We start from the raw sequence: 27474 nt of genomic DNA on the forward strand, positions 1-27474 counted from the left end.
CTAAAACTTCACGCAAAGTGTATACTTTTTTCACTGAAAAACTGAAACTAAAAATGAAAATGTTTCAGTTTTTGGCAATGATTTTCAGTAAAAAAAAGTTGGCTTCCAGTAAAAAAAAATATTGTTTTTCAGAAGTCTAGTAGTGACTTTTGTTGATGTGTCACTCTTACACTGTTCAACAAAAGAATGTCCCAACACTGCAGCCACTTAGACTGCAACTGGGCAAAAATTTTTGACCAGAACTTTTGTTGGCGAAAAATGCAGATTGGGTTACCCTAACATTTTATAGGATTTCACATAGATTTCACCAGCTTGTTTGATTTGGGCGGGAAATCTGAAAAAATCTAAATGTTTTGTTTCAAGATTTTCAAAATGACATATTTTGATTTTTTGATTCAAAACAACTTTTTGTTTCAAAATTTCCTTATTTGTTTTTTATTTTACAAAGTTAAAAATACTCTAAATTGAAAGAAAATGTTTTGTTTGGGGCCAAACAAAACATTTTATATGACCCCAAATGAGTTTTTTTTCAAAGTTTTGCTTTGCTGAAAATTTAGAAAAATTTGGTTTTCTGTTTGACCCATTTTTTTCCTTCAATTTTTCATAATTGCCAGCAAACTGAAAAATCCATTATTTCTTCAGCTCTGTCCTGGACACATCATACATTTGGTGTTATAGAAAGACATCTTCAATAAATCATTGAATCGGTGCCTGTTGCTTGGTACTAAGAAAATCTGATCAATTCTGACCTGAACCCAGAATTCTGTGCCCAAATTTATGTTGATTTTCACTTTCATCTCTCTTAGATTCTCTTTCTCTATCTCCCTTATGGCAATGTGCTGCAGTATTCATAGTGATTCTCTGTCTGCTGTTGCTGTGAGCATCGGGATTCTTGGGTTTCAAGTGTAAGCATTAGCAGAGAAGACAGCAAGGACAAAACTCTACCATGTTACCACTGAGCACATACTTGGAGGTTTCTGAGGTTGTAGAAGTGAAAACGAGTGGAGATTTGGGGTGGGATTTTCATAATCACTAGGCTTTGGTCCTACTCTGTTCCTATTGAAGTAAAGAGGAGATTTACTATATACTTAGTGGAAGGAGAGTTAAGTCAACACTGAGAGGACATTTGAAAATCTCATTCTAAATTCAGAGTCTGATCTCAGTTACTCTGATGTAAGTCAGAGTAACTCCACTGAAATCCATAGTTACTCTGGATTTACATAGCTGTAGTTCAGATCACAATCTGTCCCTAAAAGTCCAATTGAAATAATTCATTATTAGAGATGGATCTGAGCAAATGAATTTTGATCTAAATTTGGATCTGTTTCTGTTTTCCCTAAAATTCCAGGGCCAGATCCAGTGTTCTGGTTCTAATACTTATATTGAAAAGTAATTATTTCTGGACAAATTTATTGCTTATGTAACTTTAGTGAAGATATAGCAGAAACAGCTTTGCGCCTTTTATTTATAAAGTGTATATGCATGACACAAAAATTATGTGCATCACTTTGTTTAGCACTTCCATTCTACGGTAAGAATCACAATCTAGTGAAGGTTACAATTCAGATTAGTGTGTGAAAAAACAGGTCAAACCACATTGCCATGGAATGTCCTTCTCAGCCAGAAGAGAAAAAGCACAATGCCCAAAATTTTCAAACTTGGGTCCACAAGTTAAACACGCAAATTCACATAAATAAAAACAGACTAGTTAACAAAGGTGCTGTGAGCACCCACAATTCCCATTGTCTTCAGCGGCAGTTAAGGGTGCTCAGTTACTCAAGAAACTAAGCAGCTTTCAGGTAGGTACCTGAAAGTGGGTTTAGATGCCTAACTTTTGACACAAGTTTGATAATTGTGACCTGTGTTTCTGACAGAGCTTGTATTTTGCTTGCCAGAGATTTGTATTTCTCAGGTTTGCATCTCTATCCTCTGCTCAAGTGAGCAGCCAAGACTGTAAAACCAGACACTACCTCAGTTTAGCTTAACTCTGAAAAAATTCTTGTTTAAATCTTTGCTTTCATGTCAATCAGGCTTTGAAACCATTCTGATTACTTTTTTTAAAAATTCCAAAAAAATTTTGGTTTTGGGGTTGTTGTTTTTCAATCACCAAATGTATTTAAAATATGAAATTAGTTTCATCCCCATAACTGGCATGCTAAGTAGAACTGGGTGGAATTTTTCTGACAAATAGTTTGAGGCAAAATATACAGTTTGAGCTAGGGTCACAAGGGGATTTATGCTTAAGCACAACTCACAAAGTTACCAGAGGAGGAAATGGTGCCTCGTCCCTTTTACCCTGTGGCCCCATGGTTAGTGTGATATGGGAGAGTCAAGTTGAAGTCCCCAATCTGGCTGACTCTGAGCAGGGATTCCTACTTCGGTGTCCCATATTGCAGTTGTGTGCCTCGACTATTAGGCTACAGGATATGTCTTCTCACTCAGTAGGACTGCTAACAGTCATCATCGTCATCCACTGCTTCTGCTGCCACATTGCTCTCCTGCTCTCCTGATGCTATGAATCTACGTCGCAGGTCCTCTATATGACTATCGTCATCCACCGCTTCCGCTAGAACTCTACTCTCCTGCTCTCCTGGTGGTCTCGCAGGGCTGCTTCCACTGCAACTCTCCTCGGCTGCTCTTGTCTCGCCATACCATGGCAAGCATGCAGCCCGTTCAGCTGTTGTGTCCTGGCAGCAGACGGTGCAGTAGGTCTGCAAAACTGGTCATCCAACCACCGCTTCCCCTGAAACTCTGCTCTCCTGCAGATGCCATACCTCAGCAAGCATGGAGCCTGCTCAGATCACTCTGGCAATTAAGAGCACATTAAACACCACGCACGTTATCCAGCAGTATATGCAGCACCAGAACCTGCAAAGGCAGGCAAAGAGGCGATGGCAGCATGGTGATGAGAACGATGAGGACATGGACACAGACTCTCTCCCCCAGCAATTTGGCCATCCTGGTGGCAATGGGGCAGGCTCATGCTGTGGAATGCCGATTCTGGGCCCATGAAACAAGCACAGACTGGTGGGACCACATAGTGTTGCAGGTCTGGAATGATTCCCAGTGGCTGTGAAACTTTCACATGTGTAAGGGCACTTTCATGAAACTTTGTGACTTGGTTTCCTCTGGATGGCCTGAAGCGCAAGAATACCAAGATGAAAGCAGCCCTCACAGTTCACAAGTGAGTGGTGATAGCCCTCTGGAAGCTTGTAACGCCAGACAGCTACCGGTCAGTTGGGAATCAATTTGGAGCAGGCAAATCTACTGTGGGGGCTGCTGTGATCCAAGTAGCCAACACAATCACTGAGCTGCTGCTGCTATCAAGGGTAGTGACTCTGGGAAATGTGCAGGTCATAGTGGATGGCTTTGCCACAATGGGATTCCCTAACTTTGGTGGGGCCACAGACAGAATGCATATCCCTATCTTGGGACCGGACCACCAAGGCAGCCAGTACATAAACTAAAAGGGGTACTTTTCAATGGTGCTGCAAGCACTGGTGGATCACAAGGGACGTTTCACCAACATCAACGTGGGATGGCCAGGAAAAGTACATGATGCTCATATCTTCAGGAACTCTGGTCTGTATGAACAGCTGCAGCAAGGGACTTACTTTCCAGACCAGAAAATAACCATTGGGGATGTTGAAATGCCTATAGTTATCCTTGGGGACCCAGCCTACCCCTTAATGCCATGGCTCATGAAGCCATACACAGGCATCCTGGACAGTAGTCAGGAGCCGTTCAACTACAAGCTGAGCAAGTGCAGAAAGGTGGTAGTATGTGCATTTGGATGCTTAAAAGCGTGCTGGTGCAGGTTACTGACTCAGTTAGACCTCAGCAAAACCAATATTCTCATTATTACTGCTTGCTGTGTGCTCCACATTATCTCTGAGAGTAAAGGGGAGACTTTTATGGGGGGTGGGAAGTTGAGGCAAATCACCTGGCCACTGATTACGTGCAGCCAGACACCAGGGCAGTTAGAAGAGCACAGCAGGGCGCGCTGCGCATCAGAGAAGCTTTGAAAACCAGTTTCATGACTGGCCAGGCTACGGTGTGACAGTTCTGTTTGTTTCTCCTTGATGAATACCTGCCTCCTTGATTCACTCTACTTCTCTGTAAGCCAACTTCCCTCCCCTCCTCCCTTTGATCACCGCTTGCAGAGGCAATAAAGTCGTTGTTTCAAATTCTTTATTAATTTGTCACACAAATAGGGGGATACCTGCCAAGGTAGCCCGGGAGGGGTGGTGGAGGAGGGAAGGACAAGGCCACACTTCATTTCAAAACTTATTGAATGCCAGCCTTCTGTTGCTTGGGCAGGTCTCTGGGGTGGTGTGGTTGGGTGCCCGGAGCCTCTGCCTCCGCATTCTTGGGCATCTGGATGAGGAGGCTATGGAACTTGGGGAGGAGGGTGGTTGGTTACACAGGGGCTGCAGTGGCAGTCTGTGCCTTTCCTGCACCACAACCATACGCCGGAGCATATCAGTTTGATCCTCCAGTAGACGGGTGCAGGTCAAATCGATCTAATGCTGCTAAATTTGACCTAAACTTGTAGTGTAGGCCAGGGCCAAGTCTCACGTTACACAGACAATAATAATGAATTCCTAACTTTGCTGCGACAGGCTAAATCAGATGACATTCATAAAGCACATTGAGATCCTCAGAAGGAAGAAGCTACACCAGTTCTATATAGTAAATAAGAAATTATCCTCATTGGACACTGTCAGTGCTGATCATGAAACCAAACTTTTTCCAACAGTAAACTTAACAGGGAAACTCACCATCTGAAATTTTTGGCCCGAAATAATGTCAAGTTTTCAGTGTGAATTTTCATTTTAAGTTTAAGCAACAGGATTCCTTTCATGTTGTTTCAAAATGACATTTTGTAACAAAACTTTTCATTTTGTTTAAACGTATCATATGCTTTCAATTCAATTTTCCATTTTTGGGTTTAAATTTCCCTCCTTTTTATTTTTTCAACTTTATTTACTGACTTGTAAACATTTCTTATAGTTTTCAACTTCTTCCACTTGGAAAACTGTACAAAAGTATGAAAAAACAGGGGTTTCCACTTTCACACACTTCCTTACTTACCCCATGCCCTTTCTCCAGTGGGACAAAGGGAAAGGCAGAGGCAAAAGTATCCATGCAAAATAATCCACAAAACTACTAAGCTGAAATTGTTTATTTTCCAAAAATCAAATAATTTGTCAAAACAAAATGAAAAAATTCATTTTGACTTGACATTTCAAATCAAAATGTTTAATTTCATATGGAGAAGATTATTTGAAAACAATTTTGTTGTTTTGATTTTTCCAATTGGAAAAAATTGATTTTTTCCCCAAATTTCTTTGAGTTTGCAAATGATGATCTGAAATGAATGACTTCTATTTTCAGGTCAGGAAAATAAAAAAAAGTCAAAATTTATATTTTCCATAGAAAATTTCAGTTTTGATGAAAATACGTTTTCTATTGGGAATTTTTTTTGGTAAAAAAATTTTAACCAATTCAATTCACTGGTGACTTCTGACTCTAGAGGAATGACACCAGGGTGGAATTTTGTTCTGTATATTAGATTTTTTTTTTGTATTAGCTGAAAATAAAACTAAATTCCTTAAACATATTAACAAGTAGAATTAGATTGTCAGCCTAGCACACAGTGGGTAGAACTATACAAGTATTAAGGGTATGGCAAAAGCGTGCTCCTTTAAGATACAGTACAATTTTACCAAACAAATATTAAACATCTTTGCAAAAAACAATTACAAGCTGGAAATATACTAGAAACTTTTTTGAATTGTTAAATAACAATGAATTCCTGAAATTTTCACACAACTTTACTTAGAATTATACAACCAACTCTTAATATTTCAAGTTGATTTTGGTGATAAATAGAAAAATAGATCTTTTTAGATGCAGGTTTTATTTAAAAAAATTTGTGACCCAAGTACCCAATTCACTGAACATGCACAAAGATATCAGTCAACTCCCAATCTTCATGGTTAGATTGGCAACAAGCCTTCTATTTATAAAGACTGGGATTGTCAAAGGAGTCTAAAAGTGCCTAACTCCCCAATGCCAAATTGCTACCAGTTAGTGGGTAATCAGAATAGGGTTGCAAATTTCCCTATTGCGATAGTTACTCATGTCTTGACTGTATGCAGTTGCTCAAGGAACAGGAATGCACCCTCTGCCTTTAAGTCTTCTGTTGAGTTTACCTGCCTGCTGTGTCCTGTTAAGTAGGAGAGGATTATATGTTCCATCCCGGTTGACAGGAATGCAGCATTCCTTTTTGCCTCCAATATGTTTGAAGTGTGCAGTTCAGAAAAGGCACAACAGAGGTGAACCATGGATAGGTGAGAGGAAATTTTGGGCAGTTGACTCCATGCATCCACAATTTCCTATCACACCAGCAGGAATTCCACAAGGCATTGTGGGTATCCAACAATTCACTGAAAAAATTGCTATAATACAGTGAATATTCAAGTGTTTTAGAGGACACTGAGATACGAACCCACAGTGCACCTTGCTTTTAGGGACATTAACATGCTTCTGTGCAGGCACAAACACAGATGCAGCACAGCGTGAATGCACTCCAAAATATTTTTTTGGTAGCAATGTACTGACAAATCTTATACTGGTGTGACTTCTGTGTCTAGACAAGCCTTCAGCTCTTTGAAAACCTCAGCCTCTAAGCCCTATTGTAGACCCACATCCAGCTTGGTCAAAAAAGAAGCAGCAGCTTTTTGGCCTATTCTTAGGTCAGAAAAGAACTGCTTTGAACAGCTTTATGCAATTCAGTTCTAGTATGTGTGTTTGGTATGAATGATTATAATTGAACTAGTGTAACTTGCATGGTGTCCACAGGCAATACTAACTCTATTGAGGATGAAGGTAGTTGCCAGCAATGTGTGCACTTCCATTCTCATTTCCCCTTTCTCCTCCCAACACCAGAAGATTGCCTGGCCTTTTTACTAAGTATCACCCTGCCCCTGTTTTCAAAATGTGATGTAAGCAGAAGGAGTGGCAGCCCTTCTCAGCTGGTGACATCTGAAGCAGTAACTGCCAGCATGGCGGCAATCATTAATAACGTCACAGGAACAGAAATGGACTTTTAAAACCAATTGTACTCTTATGTTTCTAAATCTGTGTTTGACTGAATATTTTCTTAAACTTTTCCCACTACAGCAGCCTTTCACAAATCAATCAATAGTGGATCAGCTCTAATAGAAACAAACTCTGTGAAATGATCATAAACATAGGACTGGAAGAGACCTCTTAGGTTATCAAATCCAGTTGCCTCCTGCCACAGACAACCCCCCTTCCCCACATTCATATAATTCTGTTCATAAATGAATCAAGCTCTGTCTTAAAACCAGTTAAGTTCATAGAATCATAGGGTTGGAAGAGACCTCAAGAGGTCATCTAGTCCAATCCCCTGCTGAAAGCAGGACCAACACCAACTAAATCATCCCAGCCAAGGCTATGTCAAGCCTGGCCTTAAAAATCCCTAAGGATGGAGATTCCACCAACTCCCTAGGTAACCCATTCCAGTGCTTCACCATCCTCCTAGTGAAATAGTGTTTCCTAATATCCAACCTAGACCTTCCCCACTGCAACTTGAGACCATTGCTTCTTGTTCTGTCAAGTTGTTTGCTCCTGCTGCTTCTACTGGGAAGCTAGAATTTCACCCTTCTGATGGCTAGAAACCTAATTTCCAGCCAAAATTTATTGGTAGCTATTTATTTGAGGTACCAGTTAGTTAATATTGACCCTTTTAGTTCTTTACTGTCTATATGTATGATTCATTTATATATTAACTATTCTTTAGAATCTTTAGGATATTAACAAAGAGTATGTTGAATTCTAAAGCTCAGAACATTGGTTCTTGAATAATAAGTAACCCTGTGTTAGACTGTATTTAATAATTCTGAGTGCCTCTATGTCCATAGAACTCCACATAGTCTGGGAACTAAGCATATAAAAACCTGGGAAACTTATAAGGGATAATTGTCACAGCAATTATGGGGCAAGAAAGACCCACTGAAAGGTATCATCTTGTTAGTCATATGAGTTGTAAATAATTATGGCTTCACACATAAATCAGGTAAACTGAGAATCGATAAAAATAATGTCAGAACATATGTGTCTTTTGGCAAAGAGGTTTTCTTTGTTTGGAAACCCTATATAACAATACTGGTATAGGAACTTAGTTGGGGAATGAATCTGCTGTGTTCCTCCAGATACAGTGATGGAAAGACACATAGCCAGCTCTTATCATCATCATCATCATCATCATCGCATCAAATGGTGGTAATGCACCTATTCTTTGACTTTAATGAATATCCGTGACTTCTTCGGCTTTGCTGCTGCGGCAGGGGCTGGAGCTGTCAGCTGCCACGGCTGCAGCGGGGACTGATGGCTGATGTGATTGCAGAGCCACTGACCATTATCTTTGAAAACTCATGGCAATCGGGGGAGGTCCTGGACAATTGGAAAAAGGCAAATATAGTGCCCATCTTTAAAAAAGGGAAGAAGAAGAATCTGGGGAATTACACAGTGTTCAGCCTCACCTCTGTCTCCAGAAAACTCATGGAGCAGGTCCTCAAGGAATCCATTTTGAAGCACTTGGAGGAGAGGAAGGTGATCAGAAACAGGCAGCATGGATTCACAAGGGCAAGTCATGCCTGACCAACCTGATTTCCTTCTATGAGGAGATAATTGGCTCTGTGAATATGGGGAAAGCAGTGGACGTGATATACCTTGACTTTAGCAAAACTTTTTATATGGTCTCCCACAGTATTCTTGCCAGCAAGTTAAAGAAGTATGGATTGGATGAATGGATTATAAAGTGGATAGAAAGCTGGCTAGATCATTGGGCTCAATGGGTAGTGATCAACGGCTCAAAGTCTAATTGGCAGCTGGTATCAAGTGGAGTACCCCAGAGGTCAGTCCTGGGGCCAGTTTTGTTCAACATCTATTTTAATGATCTGGATGATGGGATGGATTGCACGCTCAGCAAGTTCACGGGTGACACTAATCTGGGGGGAGAGATAGATAAGCTGGAGGGTAGGGATAGGGTCCAGGGTGACCTAGACAAATTGGAGGATTGGGCCAAAAGAAATCTGATGAGGTTCAACAAGGACAAGTGCAGAATCCCGCATTTAGGATGGAAGAATTCCATGCACTGCTACAGGCTGGGGACCGATTGGCTAAGCAGCAGTTCTGCAGAAAAGGACCTGGAGATTACAGTGGACAAGAAGCTGGATATGAGTCAACAGTGTGCTCTTGTTGCCAAAAAGGCTAATTGCATATTGATCTGCATTAGTAGGTGCATTGCCAGCAGGTCGAGAGAAGTGATTATTCCCCTCTATTCTGCACTTTTGAGGCCACATCTGGAGTATTGCATTCAGTTTTGGGCACCCCACTACACAAAGGATGTGGACAAATTGGAGAGAGTCCAGCGGAGGCCACCGAAAATGATTAGGGGGCTGGGGCACATGACTTATGAGGAGGGGCTGAGGGAACTGGGCTTATTTAGTCTGAAGAAGAGAAGAGTGAGGGGGGATTTGATAGCAGCGTTCAACTACCCTGAAGGGGGGTTCCAAAGTGGATGGAGTTAGGCTGTTCTCAGTGGTGGCAGATGACAGAACAAGGAGTCATGGTTGAATGGGGGAGATCTAGGTTGGATATTAGGAAAAACTATTTCACTAGGAGGGTGATGAAGCACTATTTCACTAGGGAGGTGGTGGAATCTCTATCCCTAGGGATTTTTAAGACCCAGCTTGACAAAGCCCTGGCTGGGATGATTTAGTTGGTGTTGGTCCTGCTTTGAGCAGGGGGTTGGACTAGATGACCTCCTGAGGTCTCTTCCAACCCTAATCTTTTATGTTTCTATGACTGGAGGTGGAGCTGTCAGCCCACACAGTAGGAGCTGGAGCCCACCCGGTGTTTGGGCTTTAGTCCCCCTCATCCAGTTATTTTTAGTAAAAGTCACAGGCAGATCATGGGCTTCCATGATTTTTTGTTTACTGCCTGTGACTATGCAATATATATGCAAAATTGTTTCACAAGTACTTCTTATTTTGTGAGTTGGTTCAGTAAAATGTTGTCAGAGCAGTTGTTCAATATCCTAATTCAATATCTTGTCTGTGGCAGTGACCAGGAACAGATTCTTCAGAGGTAGGTACAAGAAACCCCTTACCAGAAAAGTCTGCCTATAGGGAAAATTACTTCCTAACCCCTGTCAGGTAATGCAGGCTTATGCCCTGAAGCATGATGATTTATACCCCTTCCAAAATATATTTCCAATTATTTTCATTAGCCATATATAGGTCTAATCCTCTTTTGACTCCTCCATTAAGGATGGATTTGGCCTGTTGGGGCTGATTGAATCCAGATTTAGTTGTTTTAAAGGTGCCTGGACATGACCTAAATTTCACTTTGAAGATTTCATTTCTTGGTATCTTTAGTATCTTTAAAATAGTCCAGTTAAATGTTGAAGTTCACACCTCGAGGTAGCTGAGCTGAGCTGTGGTTGCTGTTTTTTACAGCAGATGGTTTTCTGCAAGGCGTAGGGTAGAGATTAGCACCTTCCGTTTCATTGTTAATGCTACTTGCAACAGAAACAGCTATAAACTTCAAGGTTCAAGCTGCCATTTTCGGGTTCTTTTCCAGTGAACAAATGTTTAGATTTTTTGCAAAACAGAAAAAAATTGTGAGAAGAGCCTAAAATTTCATGTTCCATTGCTTTTGTGCCTGCTACTTTTCTTGCAGCTATGACTATGAAGTGTATATTGTGTAATGAGCTAGCCAGCTCTCATATGACACCATCTCTGGAGGACTGAGCCAAATCACTGACATGGGGTGAAATACTACTTACTTGAACCAGTATAAATGAGGGCAGAATTTGGCCCACTGTTTTTTCCCACAGAAACAGTCTCCAAATCTCCAAGATAAGGACTTCCTCTGGGCCTTCCTGTGTGTTCTATGTCTGATTTGAGTTTAGCTTGTGAGCACCTCAGGGTAAGGTTTGTTTCTATGTCTATGTCTGTGTCTTGTACAGGGCTCTGACCCTGTCAGCACTTATTAAATCATCATCATCATCTATCACTGCCCCTTTTCCAGATGTGAACAGCTGTTTTGCATTTTCTTGCATATTCTCAGAGCTGAGAGATGTAGCAGAGACCACAATCCATACCGCTAGAAACCCAAAAATGTCATCAATGGAAGGCTTCATCCAAAGTTCTTCTTGTGTCTTTCCCATTCTAAGGGCTGTATATGGAGAAGGCTGGATTTCTGACTTGATGCAATGTCACTAATAGGCAACATATCTCAGAATCTACCATGCTAAAGGTTGCCTCCATCTTCTCACTTTCCATGCTTGACTGCCAAATAGGAAGCTGCTTGTGGGGCGGAAGATGCTGAAACCAAGAGTTCTGATGTTGATGGTGGTGAGTCCTGTTTGGGCCTCAAACCAAAGACCACTGAAATCAGTGGGAATCTTTCTGTTGACATCTATGGCTTTGGAGACTAAACATGAAAGGTCCCATCCAAGAGCTAAAGCCAGAAGGGTATGTGCTTGGACTTCAGTTGAGTATTTGTTCTGAAAGTTACTGAGCTTCAGAATTTAAGAAACACCAAGTGGCTTTTGAAGTTAAAACAACAGGTGTTGTCAGTGCTGGTTCAGTCATCTGAAGAGGAAAGTCTCTTTGTTCTCAGTGCTTTTGGACAAGGCCCTGCCTCTCTAATCAGCAACATGAGCGCTTCCTGTGCGGTTTCAGCCGGAACATTGCAGAACAAATAATTATCCCTCTCTTGGCTGGTGCTGCCCACTTATAACAGGACACTCGAACAGTGAGATCACACTGCCCATCTCTCTCTCTGTGGGCAAAGACAAGGCAAGTACCAGATTTAAAGCCTGACTTGTAAACCTTCCAACACAAACAAAGGTAATACCAGCTTTTATCCAGGGGCTTTCCTTTTAACTAAGGTAATTGCTATAGATTACCTCTCTTACCTGTCCTGTAATTAAGGAGATGAATAGCAGTGGCTATAATGAAAGATATGTGTGTGTGTGTGTATATATATGTATATGTATGTGTGTGTGTGTGTATGTGTTTACACTATATTATTTTTTTCCTTGGATAAAGTTTAATACAAACTGCATTGGGAAGTCTTGTAATTTTAGTCTAGTATTTATTTAATGTCTGAGGTGACATTTTCCCCCTCTTACAGACTGAGGCTAAACAGTATCAAACAACATGGGACAAAGCATGTGGAAATATGGTCAAGTATTGTGAGTGATGAAGTCAATGGGAGTTGAAGATGCTCAGCATGTTGCAGAATTGGACTCTGTGGCTAGGATATTGCAGTGTGTAATGAATGGGTGGACTGCAGCACCCTGGCACAACCCAGATGATTTTAATGGATCTCCATGCAATCACAGCAGTCCTTCCCTGCATTGTACATTGTAGGATCAGGCCCTATAGATATAGGTTCTAGACTTGGTCCCCAAAAGGGAGACAAATAATTTTGTGGAAAGTTTTGTTTTTGTTTTTGCAAAATTTTGAACATAATTGAAACTTCTTTATAGGTGATTGAAAAATGGGAGAGGGGGACATATGAAAAATAAAAAAACCTTTCATTTATTTTAATTTTGAAAATGTTTAAATTGTCAAAATTTGAAATGTTTAGACAAGCTCTAGTTAATCGCTTTTTATTATTTATATAAAACCATCAATATGCAGGAAAGATTCCAGAGAGAAAAAGAGAATTCCCTTCCCTATAGCCCACATAGTCTAATTAGAGAGGAGGGAAAGAGGGAAGTGTTCAAATGGCATGTTTCTTTTCCTGCATTCCTTTCTTCTGTAATACTGGGTTCTTTCTAAGATTTCTCTATTTCTCTCTGTGTTTTCATTGGGTTTGTAAGCTTTGACTTTTTGTCTGGTTTTGCTCTCTATTCGTCCTTGCCTACTTTCTTTTTAACTAATTGCTTTTTTGCCCTTATGGTTTCTTTCTTTCTTTTCTTTCTTTATATTAATTTAATTTCAATCCTACCTCTCCTACCATAGAGACAATCTTATACTGGTCAAAGGAATGGACTAGGGGTAATATTTTTCCAAAGGCAACTATACAAATAGATAGGCATCTAATAGGATTTTGAAACGCATCTAGGCGCCTAACTCCCATGAGAATTACATACCTGGGTGCTTTTCAAAATCTAATTAGGTGCCTATCTACTTGTTTAGGTGCCTACATACCTTTTGAAAATCTGGTCATAAGTGACTTCAGGAGTCTAAGTTTAATATTCAATGTCACTTAGGCAGCTCGGAGCCTAACCCTGATTGACTTTCAATGACAAAGACACTTTTGAAAATATTACCCTAAATGAATTACAGCTAGATTGTGAAAAGAAAAGGAGTACTTGTGGCACCTTAGAGACTAACAAATTTATTTGTTATTTGTTAGTCTCTAAGGTGCCACAAGTACTCCTTTTCTTTTTGCGAATACAGACTAACAGGGCTGCTACTCTGAAAGCTAGATTGTGGTGTCTTTTATACCTCAAATGTCTATGTGTCTATGATTCACTGAACTCTAGCATGGCCATTAAATATGCTTTAAATCAAATTCTAAAAGATTACTGAACTCTGAATACTACTGATTGGATTCTGGGAGATGCTGAATGACCCTTAATCTACTCTGAAATCCCTATGAAGTCAGCAGGCGATGAAGGAGATCTGCAATTCACAACACTGGCTACTAATGCTACAATTCTATGCAATTTATATGCAACGGACAACTGGGAATGCAGATTTTTGTTTCATACCCTCCAGCTGGTGCCTCTTAGGGACCAAGTGCAAAGGATCTCTGTAAATAATTATTCTGAATGAGTATTGTTTAATGACATATAGAAAAGGGAGATGGAAAGACATAGCATTAGGATGTCTTATCTATCATCCTTCAGTGAAGAACCATTCTCACCCCATGATGCCTTAGCATCTTGTACAGGACCTTCTCAAAGGCCTTTTTAAAGTCTAAATAAGTTATGCCAGCTGGTTTTCATTTATCTACTATCTTACTGACATGTTTAAAAAATTCTAAAAGATTCATGAGACATGATTTTCCTTTGCAGAATCTGTGCTGGTTAGACCCTATAAGATCATGATCTTCCAGGTGTTTTTTTATTGTTTTAAATATCTTTACAACCAATTTACCAGTTACAGATATAAGGCTTGCTGATCTATATTTTCCCGGATCTCCCCTAAAGCCTTTTTTAAATACAGGTACAACATTTGCTACCCTCAAATTCTCTATTTTTAATGAGAGATGGCATATTTTTCTTAGCAGCTGCTCAGCTAATTCCTACTTGGGCTCCTTCAGAGCTCTGAAATGTACCATCTGGACCTGGTGACTTACTGATTTATAAATAATTACGTGGCTCCAGCACCTCTTCTTCCCACAGTTCAATCTCTGTTACCAGAAAATGGCAGGTCAGGTCAGGGTATGAATCTCCCAACATCCTCTGTGGTGAAGACTGATGCAAAGAAATCATTTCTCATTCTTAATTGCTCCCTATAACTGCTGATTATTCAGCAGACCCACAGATTATTTTATAGGCTTTCTGCTTCTGCTAGACTTAAAGAATCTCTTGTTTGTTTTTACACCTTTAGCTATTTGCTCTCCCAAATGCATTTTGATTCTTCTAATTTTCTTCTTACTTATTGCCTACTGTAACTTATGATCCTCTTTATTGCCTTCAGTAGAGCCAGATTTCCAAATTTTGAAGTAACTCTCTTTGGCTTGAATTGCCTGTAGAATCCTACCATGTAGCCATATTGGCTTATTCCTTGCCTTTCTGGTTCTTTTTTCGTTTAATGGTATGTGTATTCTCTGAGACTCTGTTATTGTTTAAGTAGCATCCAGGCCATCTCTAGCGATTTTACTTCCTTTCTTTTCTCAATGATGATAGGCCCCTTAGTGATTGTTAAACCACACACAACTTCCATTGACTTCCATGGGAGCTAGAGTTTTTCTGCAGTTCTTACATCAAGCCCTTAATCTTTCCTCATCTGTCAGTTCTTCCACTCCTTAACCATACCATAATGATGGAAACTTAAATACTGTAGATAGATCAGATATGATTTGATTAAATGATGGATGTCTTTTGTTGAATTTTATCTGAAATTTCTTTAATTAGTGGATATTTTCATGGATTTAGAGGATCTCAAATTTACACAAAGTATTTTATGGAGAAGACACAGCACTTCTAGAGTGCTAGAAGGCTGTCTTCTGATTATACAGTACCATGACTGTACTTGTCATCTCCCTGTAACTGTTTCTTCCCGGCTTCTTCTGACATCAGTCAAGCTATAATTAGTTTCTCTAACATTCCACAAAGATGTGCAAAGATTTGTAGAGCAAAATATGGGGATTAAAACACGTAGTTTGCCTTTTCCAATATAAATAAAAAAGTGTTTTAGTTGCTTGCTCTTCAACATCCTTTGAGTAAGACACGGAGGTAACCAAAGTATATTCAGTTTCACACAAGAATTTTCTTAAGGTGAAGTTGAAGTTGCAGGGACTTGGTATGAAGATAGCCTTCCAAGAACATTAGAATTAAACTAACCTCAAATAAAACAAACATCACACACAGGAACTCCAGGAAATGCAAAAGCTTGAAAGTGGATCCAGTGATTTTCAGAAGGCTTCTTGGGTGTTCTCCTGTGCTACAGATCTCAGATCTCACTAGGACCACAGGAATGGGGAGTGCTGTTTTGATTTCTCTCCTCACCAGTTCCTCCTGATTTCTTCAGATTCCCTTCCCATGTTCACATTCCCTCCCACATGCAAGGAGCAAGTCTTCCTTCCTTTAGGTATCAGAGATCCAATGCTGAAGTGATGAGTGGAAGGGGAGAATGGGCTAGAACAAGAAGCTTATGTGTAGAATTGGGATGGCACATTCCCCCACAAGAGTTGTGCAAAAGAGGAGAAAACCCCCAAAATAGATCAGTTTGGAAAGTGGGATTTTTTCCATGGAAAGTTTTGACTATTAATCAAAAAACTTAAATATTTTTAGTTTTGTCTAAAAATGTTTAATTGTACTAGTGGTTTTTTGTTTTGTCAGTTTTTTGCACAAATTTTCTGTGCATGGATGAAAATTTTGAGGATTGGATTTTGAATTTTCTTCCTTAAAAAAAAAAGGAAGGAAAGCAGATCCTTTCCTCAAATGTTTATGTTCGGTCAAAACCCCAATTTTCCATTGCAAAAAAGTTATGATGGAAAATTTTCAGCTGGCTCTATCAGGAAGCTTCAGGGAATTTAGCATTTTCCTTTGTGTGACTTCCAGTGGAAAATTTCTTTCCCCTCATTGACAAAGGTCCTCAATAACCAGGTTTCATTGTGAGCTCTCCCTTTGCAAAGAATCAGAGAATATCAAGAGTGGAAGGGACCTCAGGAGGTCATCTAGTCCAACCTCCTGCTCAAAGCAGGATCAATCCCCAACTTTTGCCCTGATCCCTAAATGGCCCACTCGAGGATTGAACACAAAACACTGGGTTTAGCAGGCCAATACTCAAATCAGTGAGCTATCCCTCCCACCTATGGAGGAGCTAACAGCTGTTTTTTTTTTAAATGAGCAGCAATCACCAGCAGTCATTGGATCTCTAGGGGAGTTTAGTAAATTAAATTGTATTTATATATTTATTTTAATTATATGGCAAAAAGAAAATGTCTACAAGAATACTTGAACTGTAATGAAAAGCAACATTTTTAGGTTAGAAATCTGACAAACAAGTTGTTCCAAATTACTTCAAATTTTGCAGAAAAATTTTACCTTGGACTAAGTTGTCTCCTATCAATTTTAAGTCAAAGTTGCCCTCTTGGTGATTTATGTGGAGCCCCAAAATTGAACTTCTAATGGAAACTAAATTGCATCTGTAACTAGGTAGGGCCTGCATCATTCTATAATATTTACATTTTTTTCATAAATACAGGCAGTTACTAGTATCAGAAGGAGATAACGTGCTCTATTCTTCACATGTTCTTATGCAACCCTCATCACCATATATCTCAGTACCTTTCAGTGGTGCACTAAGGGAGGTGACTAACATCTGTCACATACAGTTTGTTCTTTTCTTCTCCCCTGCCTTGGGGGAAATTGTGTGAAAAGTGAAGTTTGGGGGAGGGGGTGGGGTTGTTTTCCTTTAAAATAAATTATATGTACTCTATGTTATATGTTTATGCTATCAAAGGCAAAGTTTGAGAAGTACGCCTTGCATTTGGAGCAGAAGGTGGTGATAGTTGAGGTGGTTCTTAGTTCCTGTGGAAGCTCGCTCCATGATGCAGAACCGGCCCCGAAAAAGCTCTTTCTCCTGTATAGACGAGTTTTGTCCTTGTGGTAGAAAGTTCCATTGTGCCAAAGAAGTGGCATTGTTGGTCACATGGCCTGATTCTGGAGCTTTAGGCAATCTCTTTGGTATTGTGGGGCTAGGCATTGAGCACCATGAAGATAGGGACTGAGATCTTTAATTTGACCTGGCATTCTATAGGGAGCCGGTACAGTGAGTGGAGGACTGGTGTGAGATGCTTGCGGCAGCCTGTGTTGTTGAGGAGACATGCTGCATCATTCTCTAGTACTTGGAGTGTCCTGAGGCTGATGGCTTCATGCCCAGCTACAGAGCATTGCTAGCCCAGCCAGGAGATGACAAAAGTGTGTATATGTGAGACCAAATCATCACCCACTGGGATGAGACGGAGTGGCCTAGCTAGCCATAAATGGTAGAATATGTTTCTTGTGGCCTTTGTTATGTGGGAGTTAGGTGTCCGAGAGCAACGCAGGAGCACTCGTACTGAGCCACTGAGCAGACTATCCTGTTACATTTCCCCCGTTTATGTTGATGCTCTTACTGGCTCTAAAAGCTCATTTCACTGAGATACAAAACCCAATGTTCATCTCAGTTCACTAACCCCATATCTGGAATTTCTATCCCATAACCAACCAGAAATGAGTGAGCAGTCAGTGACCTATGTGGACCTCAGATTTCATACACCTGCAGAGGAGAAGAGAAAACAAAGACCAAGGCACACCAGGGTAATAGGTACTGTATATTTATAATCTCCTGAATCTATGTCTAACATTATGCTTTTAGCCTACTCAAATCTCCCTCTTGAACTTTATCCCACAAACCCTAACATTATATATCAAGAATCTGTGTTAGAGTTTTTTTCTCAAATGTCAGTAGAACTATGTTGTTAGTTTTGTGTCAGTCTGTGTGATATGAAGGAGCCCCCAGAAATGCATAGTCTTCCAGGTATGGGAAGGAGATGGCTTTGTGCCTACAAAGCCCTGGAACACAATTATTTGATTGTGAAGTAATAAATCCTTCTGACATCGGGTGGTACTGGCCTTTATAGGGAAGATGCAGCACTTGTACAGGCAGTCGGACCCCAGTTGATCTATAAAAGAAGGCACCTGGTTGGATTGTCTGTGAGCAAATATTTTTCATTTTGAGTTCCTGTTCAGTTTCCCGGAACTTTGGTGTCTGCAGGCTCACCATGGAATCTTTCCGCCAGTCAGCAAAACTTTGAGCCATTACTCATGAAAGTCTCTGGACCTGAGGATAAGAGCATGACCAGTTCCAGCGTTAACTACATCTTTGAACCTCCCTCCAGCCCTACTTGAGGCACCCACTGAAATTTCGGTTTCCCAGTTGTCTACAGCTCGTGAAGCAGAAACCCACATCTCGCCTTCTGGGGGTTTAGGCTTGCAGTTGTCTGACCTCATTGCAATTTCTCAGCAGTGATGGGGACCAGCACCTCAGTTAACTGTTCCAAGGGCTATAACAGTGTATTCCAGTTACCAACCACCGCATAAAGCAACTGTAGTTATCGTAGGGAAAAAGCGAGAAACAAATTGGAAATTACAAGAACCTAATGCATGCTAAAGCTTACCTGGGTCACCCCCAGCCCAACACAGGGCTGTAGTAGGGTGAGTCTTTCAACTCTGTGGTTCCGAGGGCTGCATTGTTATAATCACCAGCAGCCACCCACGGAGTGCAAGGTACGGTTAGACAGCGCAGGTGCGTTGATCTGAAGTTTCGAGAATCAGAATGCCCAGTAAGGGCCCTCTCCTCATGGTAGTCAAAGTCAGGTGTGTGAAGATAGCAGAAATAATAAGAAACAAATGTTGTACTCACCCCTTACAATGTGCTTTCTGTCCATCCCCATACTCTAACTGGTTACCGCCTTTGGGCCAAATGCGTATGTCCTTACTAAATTTTACTCAGTCTTGCTAGGCCATTACTGCAGGGAAAAAAAATTTCAGGGCCAGATTCTGATTCCTTTCCTTATTCATATTCACAGAATAAGATACAACTCAACATGAGTCACAACTGAAGAATCTGACTCTGAGAGAATTCACCCCTTGTTCTATTTATGTCTCATCTGAGAACAGGCTTCAATTTTTAAAAAATGGGGTTCTATATGAAATTATTCTATATATTATTCTATATGAAATTAATATGAAATTATTCAGTGAGTAGTTTATGTTCCAACCCTTGAGTATTTGCAGTGGCTACTGCTTCAAGAATTCACTGTTCATACTTCAATGTGATCCGTTACCTAAGTCGCATGCTATTGTTTCTGCTTCCTAATTGGATGACTCTGATAAAGGTCAAACTGGAAATCTGACACAAATTTTGAACAATGTGTGTAATTAACCAGTGGAACAGATTACCAAGGAATGTGATAATTCTCCACCATTTGTTTAAATGAAGATTTACTCCCTTTCTAAAAGAGTCTTAAAGGATTCTCTGAGATTTCACTTTATGAATGTGAAAGTGTTTTATAGATTGTGGGTTTTTCTCTCTTCGTGAAGGTTGTTAGGTCACATACTTTGATATTGGTTTAGTTTGACAGGATGTCGCTCAGATTTATTGAGGACTTCACGAGACAAATGGTCATTTGCCAAAATCGTCCTTTTTTAGATTTTATTCTAATCTTTATAAAACCCTTTGTTATGAGATTTTTGTGTGTGGTTTGAACAATGACAGTGATCAGTATCTCTCAGCACAACCACTGATGGTGCGAATTAGAGTCACACTGCAAGAGGCTGAGACTGAAACGGGGAATGAAGTTACTTCCTGATCCCTGCAGAGATGTGAGATACCATTGGGAGGGGGAGAAGTTGGGGGAACAGAGCTGGGAAACTGCTGGGTTTGCTCCTCAGAGCCAGACGGCTGAAGCTCAGAACTGTGAACTTGCTGCACCAGTACCAGAGAGAAACTAGAATTGGACTGTGAGTGTCATGCAAGAAGGGAGACGGGAATGTCAACAGACCTGGGCCAGCCTTGGAGCCAGGCCGACCCCCAGTATTGAGGCCAGAGGGAAATGGGGAACCTGACAGCCCACCTGGTCACCGTGACACTGCATCCCGTATTCTTCACAGAGATACTATTATAGGGGTGGGCAAACTTTTTGGCCCATGGGCCACATCGGGGTTGCAAAACTGTATGGAGGGCTGGGTAGGGAAGTCTCTGCCTCCCCAAACAGCCTGGCTCCTGCCCCCTATCTACCCCCTCCTACTTCCCACCCTTTGACTGCCCCCCTCAGAACCCTCCACTCGTCCAACCCCTCCTGCCTCCTCTTTTTCCTCCCCTCCCTTTTATTCTTACTAAATTTTCCTCCCCTCCCTGTTGTCCTTACTAAATTTTACTCAGTCTTACTAGGCCATTACTGCCTAGTTTCTATATGAAATTATTCTATATATTATTCTATATGAAATTATTCAGTGAGTAGTTTATGTTCCAACCTTTGAGTAGGCTGTCAACTATTTGCAGTGGCTATTGCTTCAAGAATTCACTGTTCATACTTCAATGTGATCGGTCACATGCTTGTTTCTGCTTAATAATTGGATGACTCTGATAAAGGTCAAACTGGAAATCTGACACAAATTTTGAACAATGTGTGTAATTAACCAGTGGAACAGATTACCAAGGAATGTGATAATTCTCCACCATCTTTAAATGAAGATTTACTCTCTTTCTGAAAGATATGTCTCAATTCAACCACAAGTTATTGGTCTTGGAAACAGGAATTACAGGGTGAGGTACTATGGCCTGTGTTACATTATGCAGGAACTCAGACCTGATGCTCATAATGGTGTCTTCTAGCCTTAACATCTGTGATGACAACCTACTGTGATGGCAATTTCATAGAGCTGTCTTTCCATCCAGAAACCAGCGAGCAGGAAATAACCTGCACTGATCTGAAGTTTCTCACTCCTTCAAAGCAGCAGAGGCAGCAAAGACTTACAAGTGCAGAGAGCAAAGGTATTATGCACTATGAGCTTCTGGCTCCTTACTTTCTTTTATCGAAGTGTTCATAGTCAAACATCCTCCTCCTGGTGTAGTCCCTGCCCATGGCCTCATGTCTAAGGAACAATAAAATTAGAATTTTGTCTACTGTCTTTGTCTTTGGCCGGAAATGGTATGTTAATGGGAGCTCGCTTAGGACCACACTGGGCCAATGCCTGGGCAGAAATTGGGATGTGACAGATCTGGACTTCCCCAGGAGCGACTGTTTTCTCCACGTCTTCTCAATTCATGCAAGATTTATTGAGCACATATTCAATAGCTATTATGATTGGATTGGTTTAGCTCCAGAGAGGTGGGTTCTGACTTTGGTAGACTGGTGTGGCTGAGAGCTCTGATCTGATCCCAGAGATCTAGCCATGTTTGCTTTCATTTTCTCTCTTATTTCTGTTAGAATCTCCTTCTCCATCTTCACCATGGCTCATTACAGTGATTCTGGGACTCTTCTGCCTGGCTTTGCTAGTAACTGCAGGGGTTTTGGGTGTCATGTGTAAGTATTTGCCAAGAAGGCAACAAAACATTATCTGAACCATTATAATGTTTAGAACAGATCTTCTAATAAGTTTTGAGTGATATGTGTAAATAGATATGCAAGACACTATCATAGTTCACATTAGTTTGTGAAAAACAACTGGTATTCAGAACCTGTAGTCTGCTGAGCTGTGATTTGAATTTTACCAATGAAACGTGAGAAGTTGAGATGCCTTTAAGGGAGCAAGCCTTTCAGCCCAGGTCAACAGACTAAGGCTAGCAGGGCTTGCACTAATGCTCTACAAATACCTATATAGACAGCACTTTGAAGTTACGTCTTTTGGTGCAGCTCCAGCTCTGAATCCTAGGGAGAGGGGTGGTCCTAAGAGTTCTTCTGAGTTAAGACTAAAGTTGATTTGAAACTCTGACTACTGTCTAAATGTGGTTGGAAATGGCATCATGACTATGACTGGGTGAATTTTTTTTCAGTGAATATTTTATTTGCCCCAAAATGCATTTTCCCATGCACTGAAACTATTCATGTATTCAGATAAAATTTGTTGAATATTTTGGGGCAAAAAAAATTATTTTTTAAAAAAAGTGAAATGGTTTGTTTCAATAATTTGAGAATGAAAGTATGAAAAATACTTGAAAACAAAATTAAACGGAGAATGGAAAAAATATTGTGGATTGAAAAATATCCCTAAAATGAAGTGAACCATAACCTCCCAGTTTTTTGTTTTGTTTCAGTTTTTTCATTTTATTTTGGCTGCCTTTAGATCTGAAATTAATTTTGTTGGGTTTTTTTTTGGCGAGAAAAACTAAAAAAAAAAAAGTTTTGGTTTGAAAGTAATCAATTTTTGTTCGAGATATTTCAGCTCCAAACCAAAGAAATTATGATTCATTCAGCTCTAATCATGATACAGAACTGCGTGGCTCCATATTTTGTGTCCTGATTTTTCAATTTTGCTTAGTTTGTCAGTCCAAAAGAAAAAGGGGCCTTCATTCTGTTCTCACTTACATCAGTGTAAATTATGAGAATAGCTAGCCAGGAAATTTAAACAAAAATGACATTTTGACAAAAACCTCTTTGGCACATATGCTGTTAGTCAGATTTTAAACCCATGGAGATTGTTTTGTAAATGGCAAAGCAGTGTTACACCAATTCCTTAATTCCTTTAACATCAGAATAAAACTGAAATTCCACATTTTGTAACCCACTAATGAGCATGGGTTACATGTCCCCTGTGTGCTAATCCACAGAGGATATGACTTGTTACAGCTCATGACTACTGACCTTTCTGTCTTTGGATATGTCTATGCTATGGAGACTGTACCAGCATAGCTAAATTACCATAGTTTACCTGGCATAACCCCAAAGCGTATACGTGACCTATTCCGATGGAAGGAGTTTTTCCATTGGAATAGAAACATCCACCCCCACACCGAAATGATGGTAGCTGCATAGCATTCTTCCATTTACATAGCTGTATCTATGCTGGGGCGGGGGTAAGTTGACATAACTATATCATTTAGTAGAATGGTTTTTTCACGCTCCTGAGTAGTTATGTTGACCTATCCCTCCAGGGTAGACAAAGTCTTTAACTCAAGCTGTAGGAGTTCATGCTTTTAGCTCAGAAGGGCTCCAGTTCAATCCCCAGTGTGTAAGTCATGAAGACAACTGTCACAATTGCTGTTAGCATCCTTATAATGCAAAAGGCAAATGATTTCTATAAAGTGTATTTCATTTTGTTTTAACTGATTGCTTGGGATGTGGATTTAAGTTCTCCAGGCTTCCCATCAAGTGAGAAGACAGAATGAGGAACTTATCCAGAAACAGGCTATTCTGAAAAACTTCACTCAGTTGCAGGAAACTCTGAAAAACTGCATGCAGCAAAGAGATGATTTCCAAGCCAATAACACAGAACTCTCAAATGTTCTGAATAAGAAAGGTATTGATCAGAGCTCACTCTTCTGTTATATCCTTTATGGTAATATTGTTGCTTAATCAGAATTCAGCTCTCCTTGTTCTTATTAACAAAAAAAAAAGGTTCTTCTGTCCCTGTGCACACAATGTACAAGGGCCTCATCTAACTAATAATTACATGGAAAGCCACAAACAAATCCGAGCAAAAATATGGTGTCCTTAATAGTGGACATAATCAATGATCCCTGGCTCACTAGCTTCAAAGTAGAGAAACCTGGGCAGCTCCTTCCCAGCTTACATCTCTCAATGGTACAAGGGAAAGACACTGATAAACAGAGGGATTTTGACAAATGCAACAGACAAATAGACTGCTGCACAGAGAGACTCTCCTGCACTTCCCTCCAACAACACCGACACTGCGCTAGCTTGGTTATCAGGTCTTCATCCTAGTCAACATCATCATCATTGCCATCGTGAGGATTGCGCCCTCTCTCTCTCTCATTACCTTTTTTGTTCGTTGTGATCTGAGTGGAGCTGGACGGGAAACAGGTTTCCTGTCCCATGAGCACTTTTGAGAATTCAAAATTTTCCCATTTCATGTTGGGATAAAACCGAGACCTTTCAAAGTTTTCCGTGAAAAAAACAGAGAAGCCCTAGAGCAGGCGATAGCCTGGTGTTGGGGGGTGAGGGAGAACCAGGGTTAAGTCCCTGTTCTGCCTGAATCAGAAAAGGGCCTTGACCCAAGTATCCCATATCCCAGGTTATCTTGGGGGCACCAACATCAGCTTCATCCTAGCTGGCAAGACAAACACTACATTCTCCGTGAGAAATATACAGACTAGCGAATACATGGTGACATTCAGTATCAAACTGCGTCACACCCATCAATGCAGAACTATGATTGGTCTATATTGCTTTCTTTTTCAAGTAGATAAATGCAGCTCTTGCCCTGAGGGCTGGATACAGCATAGAGGGAAGTGTTATCATTTTACTAATGAAAGGAGCTCCAGGCAGAAGAGTAAAGAATACTGCTCGTTTCATGGCTCCAGTCTGCTGAGGATAGGGAACAAGGAAGAACTGGTAGGGAATTTACCCTTTGCCTTATTTTTCTATATTTTCCCAACTATGCCTGCCCAATATCTATCTTGTGGGGAAGTGGGATATGGGTATAAAATGAAAAATAATACTGGCAGGGTAAATGACCTTCTAAACTGTTTGTGTTGTATTCAGAACTTTGTCCCCAAGGAAGACTGGGCAGAAATGGGGCACCAGAGAAGGAGTGAATGCAAATTTTATCACTGACTTCAAGAGTGATTAAAGGGAGTGTGATGTCCTAGGCTAGGGATTAGTGCTCTGCATAATATGAGGAAGGGACAGAGTCCATTCCTCGGGTCTGAGTCTCCTCTCACTCCATCATGAATCATGACTTCCTCCATTGAAGTCAATGAAATGAAACCCATCTGAAAATAAAATCAAGCTTTGTCTCTCTTTAACAGAGGCTGGATATGCTGTTGGGTTAGTATTTGTGCTTCTTGGGAAGAGAACTCCTCATGTCTGTCATTAGTGATACCCCTGGTTGATGAGATAATTGTGTTGGCTTGTTCTCCAGGGTGTCCTATCAGTTCTTCTCAGCCAGGATGGTAGCTGTGATGCTTCCCATGAGGGCCAGATGCAAAAAGCTCCATAAAATCTATGGCTGACTTTTCTGGAAAAAATGGGGTGTGATTGGCCAATGTATGGGCATTATGACACACTGGTCCCAACTGGGACACATCAACCTCATTCTCATCCCTGGTATCCATACACCTACCAATGGGGATTGATGTAAATGATTTAGTCTGGTTCCCAAACAGGATTTCATTAACGGACTGGCGTGTTTTCACTGGATTGGACTATTCCGTACGGGAGCTGCTACAAGCTGGATGTGGGAGGATGGCACAGCTCATTCCCCTGACTTGTAAGTCTCTGGTAGATCTAGAAGTTGTTCACTTGTGTTTTACATCTTTGTGCATTTCTTACAGAATTTTCACTCTGGCATTGCTACTCAACTTGTAGAATTATTGTGTATTTTTTACGCTTACAAATTCTCACAGGAAGGAGTGGTGCTATTTGAATTTTTTAAATCTAAATGAATAAACATAATAAAACAATTGTAAAACATTAGCAGTGGTAGCTGTAACTCTGTCAGAACTACATATGAATATAGACATTCACAAATATTCTAAATGGGGTATTTCAAAGTTGAAACATTGATAAGGGTGATGCCACCATTACACTTAATGAGGAAAGGAAGAGACTACCCTCCTACCCCTGAACATTAAATTGTACAACAACTGCAGTAAATATAAAACAAAAGACCACCTCAGCTAAATTAACAATCTCGAGCCAAAAAACATTCCAAATCACAAAGAAATGCTTTTCATAGCTCAACTTGCAGGACATGTTATTCTGAGAAGTGAAATTAATAGGTAAGGCAAGTTAACCCCAATATTTAGGCAGCCAAATGCAATAACACTGTTTGTGATTTTACAAAAATGGCACGGCTGAGTGTTAAATGTAGCTTTCCACCCCAGGTTCCAAGTAAAGAAGCAAGAGCCTGGAGAGTCCTGTGTACTTTTGAGTGCAGGAGAAGCCACCTCCTATACCTGTTCAGAACAATATCGCTGTATTTGTGAGAAGAGAGCTGCTTAGCTGAAGACTGCTGAACAGCACAGGAGGATCACAGCATCCATGAGACAAGTACCCAGGGATGTTCCAAAGACAAAGAGAAATCACAACCCCTTCAATTTGCTGTGTTACCCTTCAGACTGAGGGGCTGCAGTTTCAGGTGATAAAACACCCAGCATACTGTCAAGAAGCAGGGCAGACACCCCAAACTGGAATATTCTCCAGCCAACCAGAGCACTCCCACCATACTGAATGACTGTCATTCCCATCTGGGTTGATAAGAGTTGATTTCAGAGGCCATTAGTGTAAATATTAATAAATACTTTGTAAAAAAATATAGTGTTGTTTGTGCAGAAAAATACAATTTGCCCCAAAGAGCTTACAGTGTAAAAACAAATACAATACAATAAATGAGGCTCATACAGAGACAAAAGAGGAATGGGAGAGGAAGACAAGTAGTCATAATAGTGAGACTCACCATCTTGGTGCCTGTTGATTGAGCTGGGGATGTCTAGAGCTAAAAGCCTGAGTCAGAGAAATAACTCCCTAGCTGGCAGCTGTAACACACTCACATGCTCTGTGAGTGGGGCATACAGGGGCTCTGTGGGTGGGACACACTTCTACATAGAGTGCTTCCGCCCACGTGCACGAGCTGAAATTGTGGAAAAGCAGCATCGCTTGCCCCATAACCTCAGCCATGCAGAACACAATGCCATCCACAGCCTCAGAAACAACTCTGACATCATAATCAAAAAGGCTGACAAAGGAGGTGCTATCGTCATCATGAATAGGTCGGCGTATGAACAAGAGGCTACTAGGCAGCTCTCTAACACCACTTTCTACAAGCCATTACCCTCTGATCCCACTGAGAGTTACCAAAAGAAACTACAAGAACTGCTCAAGAAACTCCCTGAAAAAGCACAAGAACAAATCCTCACAGACACACCCCTAGAACCCCGACCTGGGGTATTCTATCTGCTACCCAAGATCCATAAACCTGGAAATCCTGGACGCCCCATCATCTCAGGCATTGGCACC

At 40.7% G+C, this 27474-nt stretch overlaps 1 protein-coding gene across 2 annotated transcripts; it reads left to right on the top strand.

The window, feature by feature from the left end:
* The first annotated feature begins 11833 nt into the window (after positions 1–11833).
* LOC119849776 (C-type lectin domain family 9 member A-like) lies at positions 11834–26771 on the top strand. Of its 2 annotated transcripts, none has more exons than XM_038386994.2 (8): positions 11834–11951; positions 18003–18098; positions 21234–21329; positions 21766–21861; positions 23627–23794; positions 24698–24849; positions 25623–25726; positions 26343–26771. In XM_038386994.2, the coding sequence occupies exons 2-8, from the start codon at positions 18005–18007 to the stop codon at positions 26458–26460; spliced, it is 828 nt and encodes a 275-aa protein (XP_038242922.1). In that variant the 5' UTR covers positions 11834–11951; positions 18003–18004; the 3' UTR covers positions 26461–26771. The 2 variants fall into 2 exon arrangements, with proteins under 2 accessions (XP_038242922.1, XP_043369657.1); XM_043513722.1 differs by having other exon boundaries at positions 11848–11992.
* The last annotated feature ends 703 nt before the right edge of the window (positions 26772–27474 follow it).

Source organism: Dermochelys coriacea, chromosome 1, assembly GCF_009764565.3.
Source record: "Dermochelys coriacea isolate rDerCor1 chromosome 1, rDerCor1.pri.v4, whole genome shotgun sequence".
Lineage (NCBI taxonomy): Eukaryota > Metazoa > Chordata > Testudines > Dermochelyidae > Dermochelys > Dermochelys coriacea.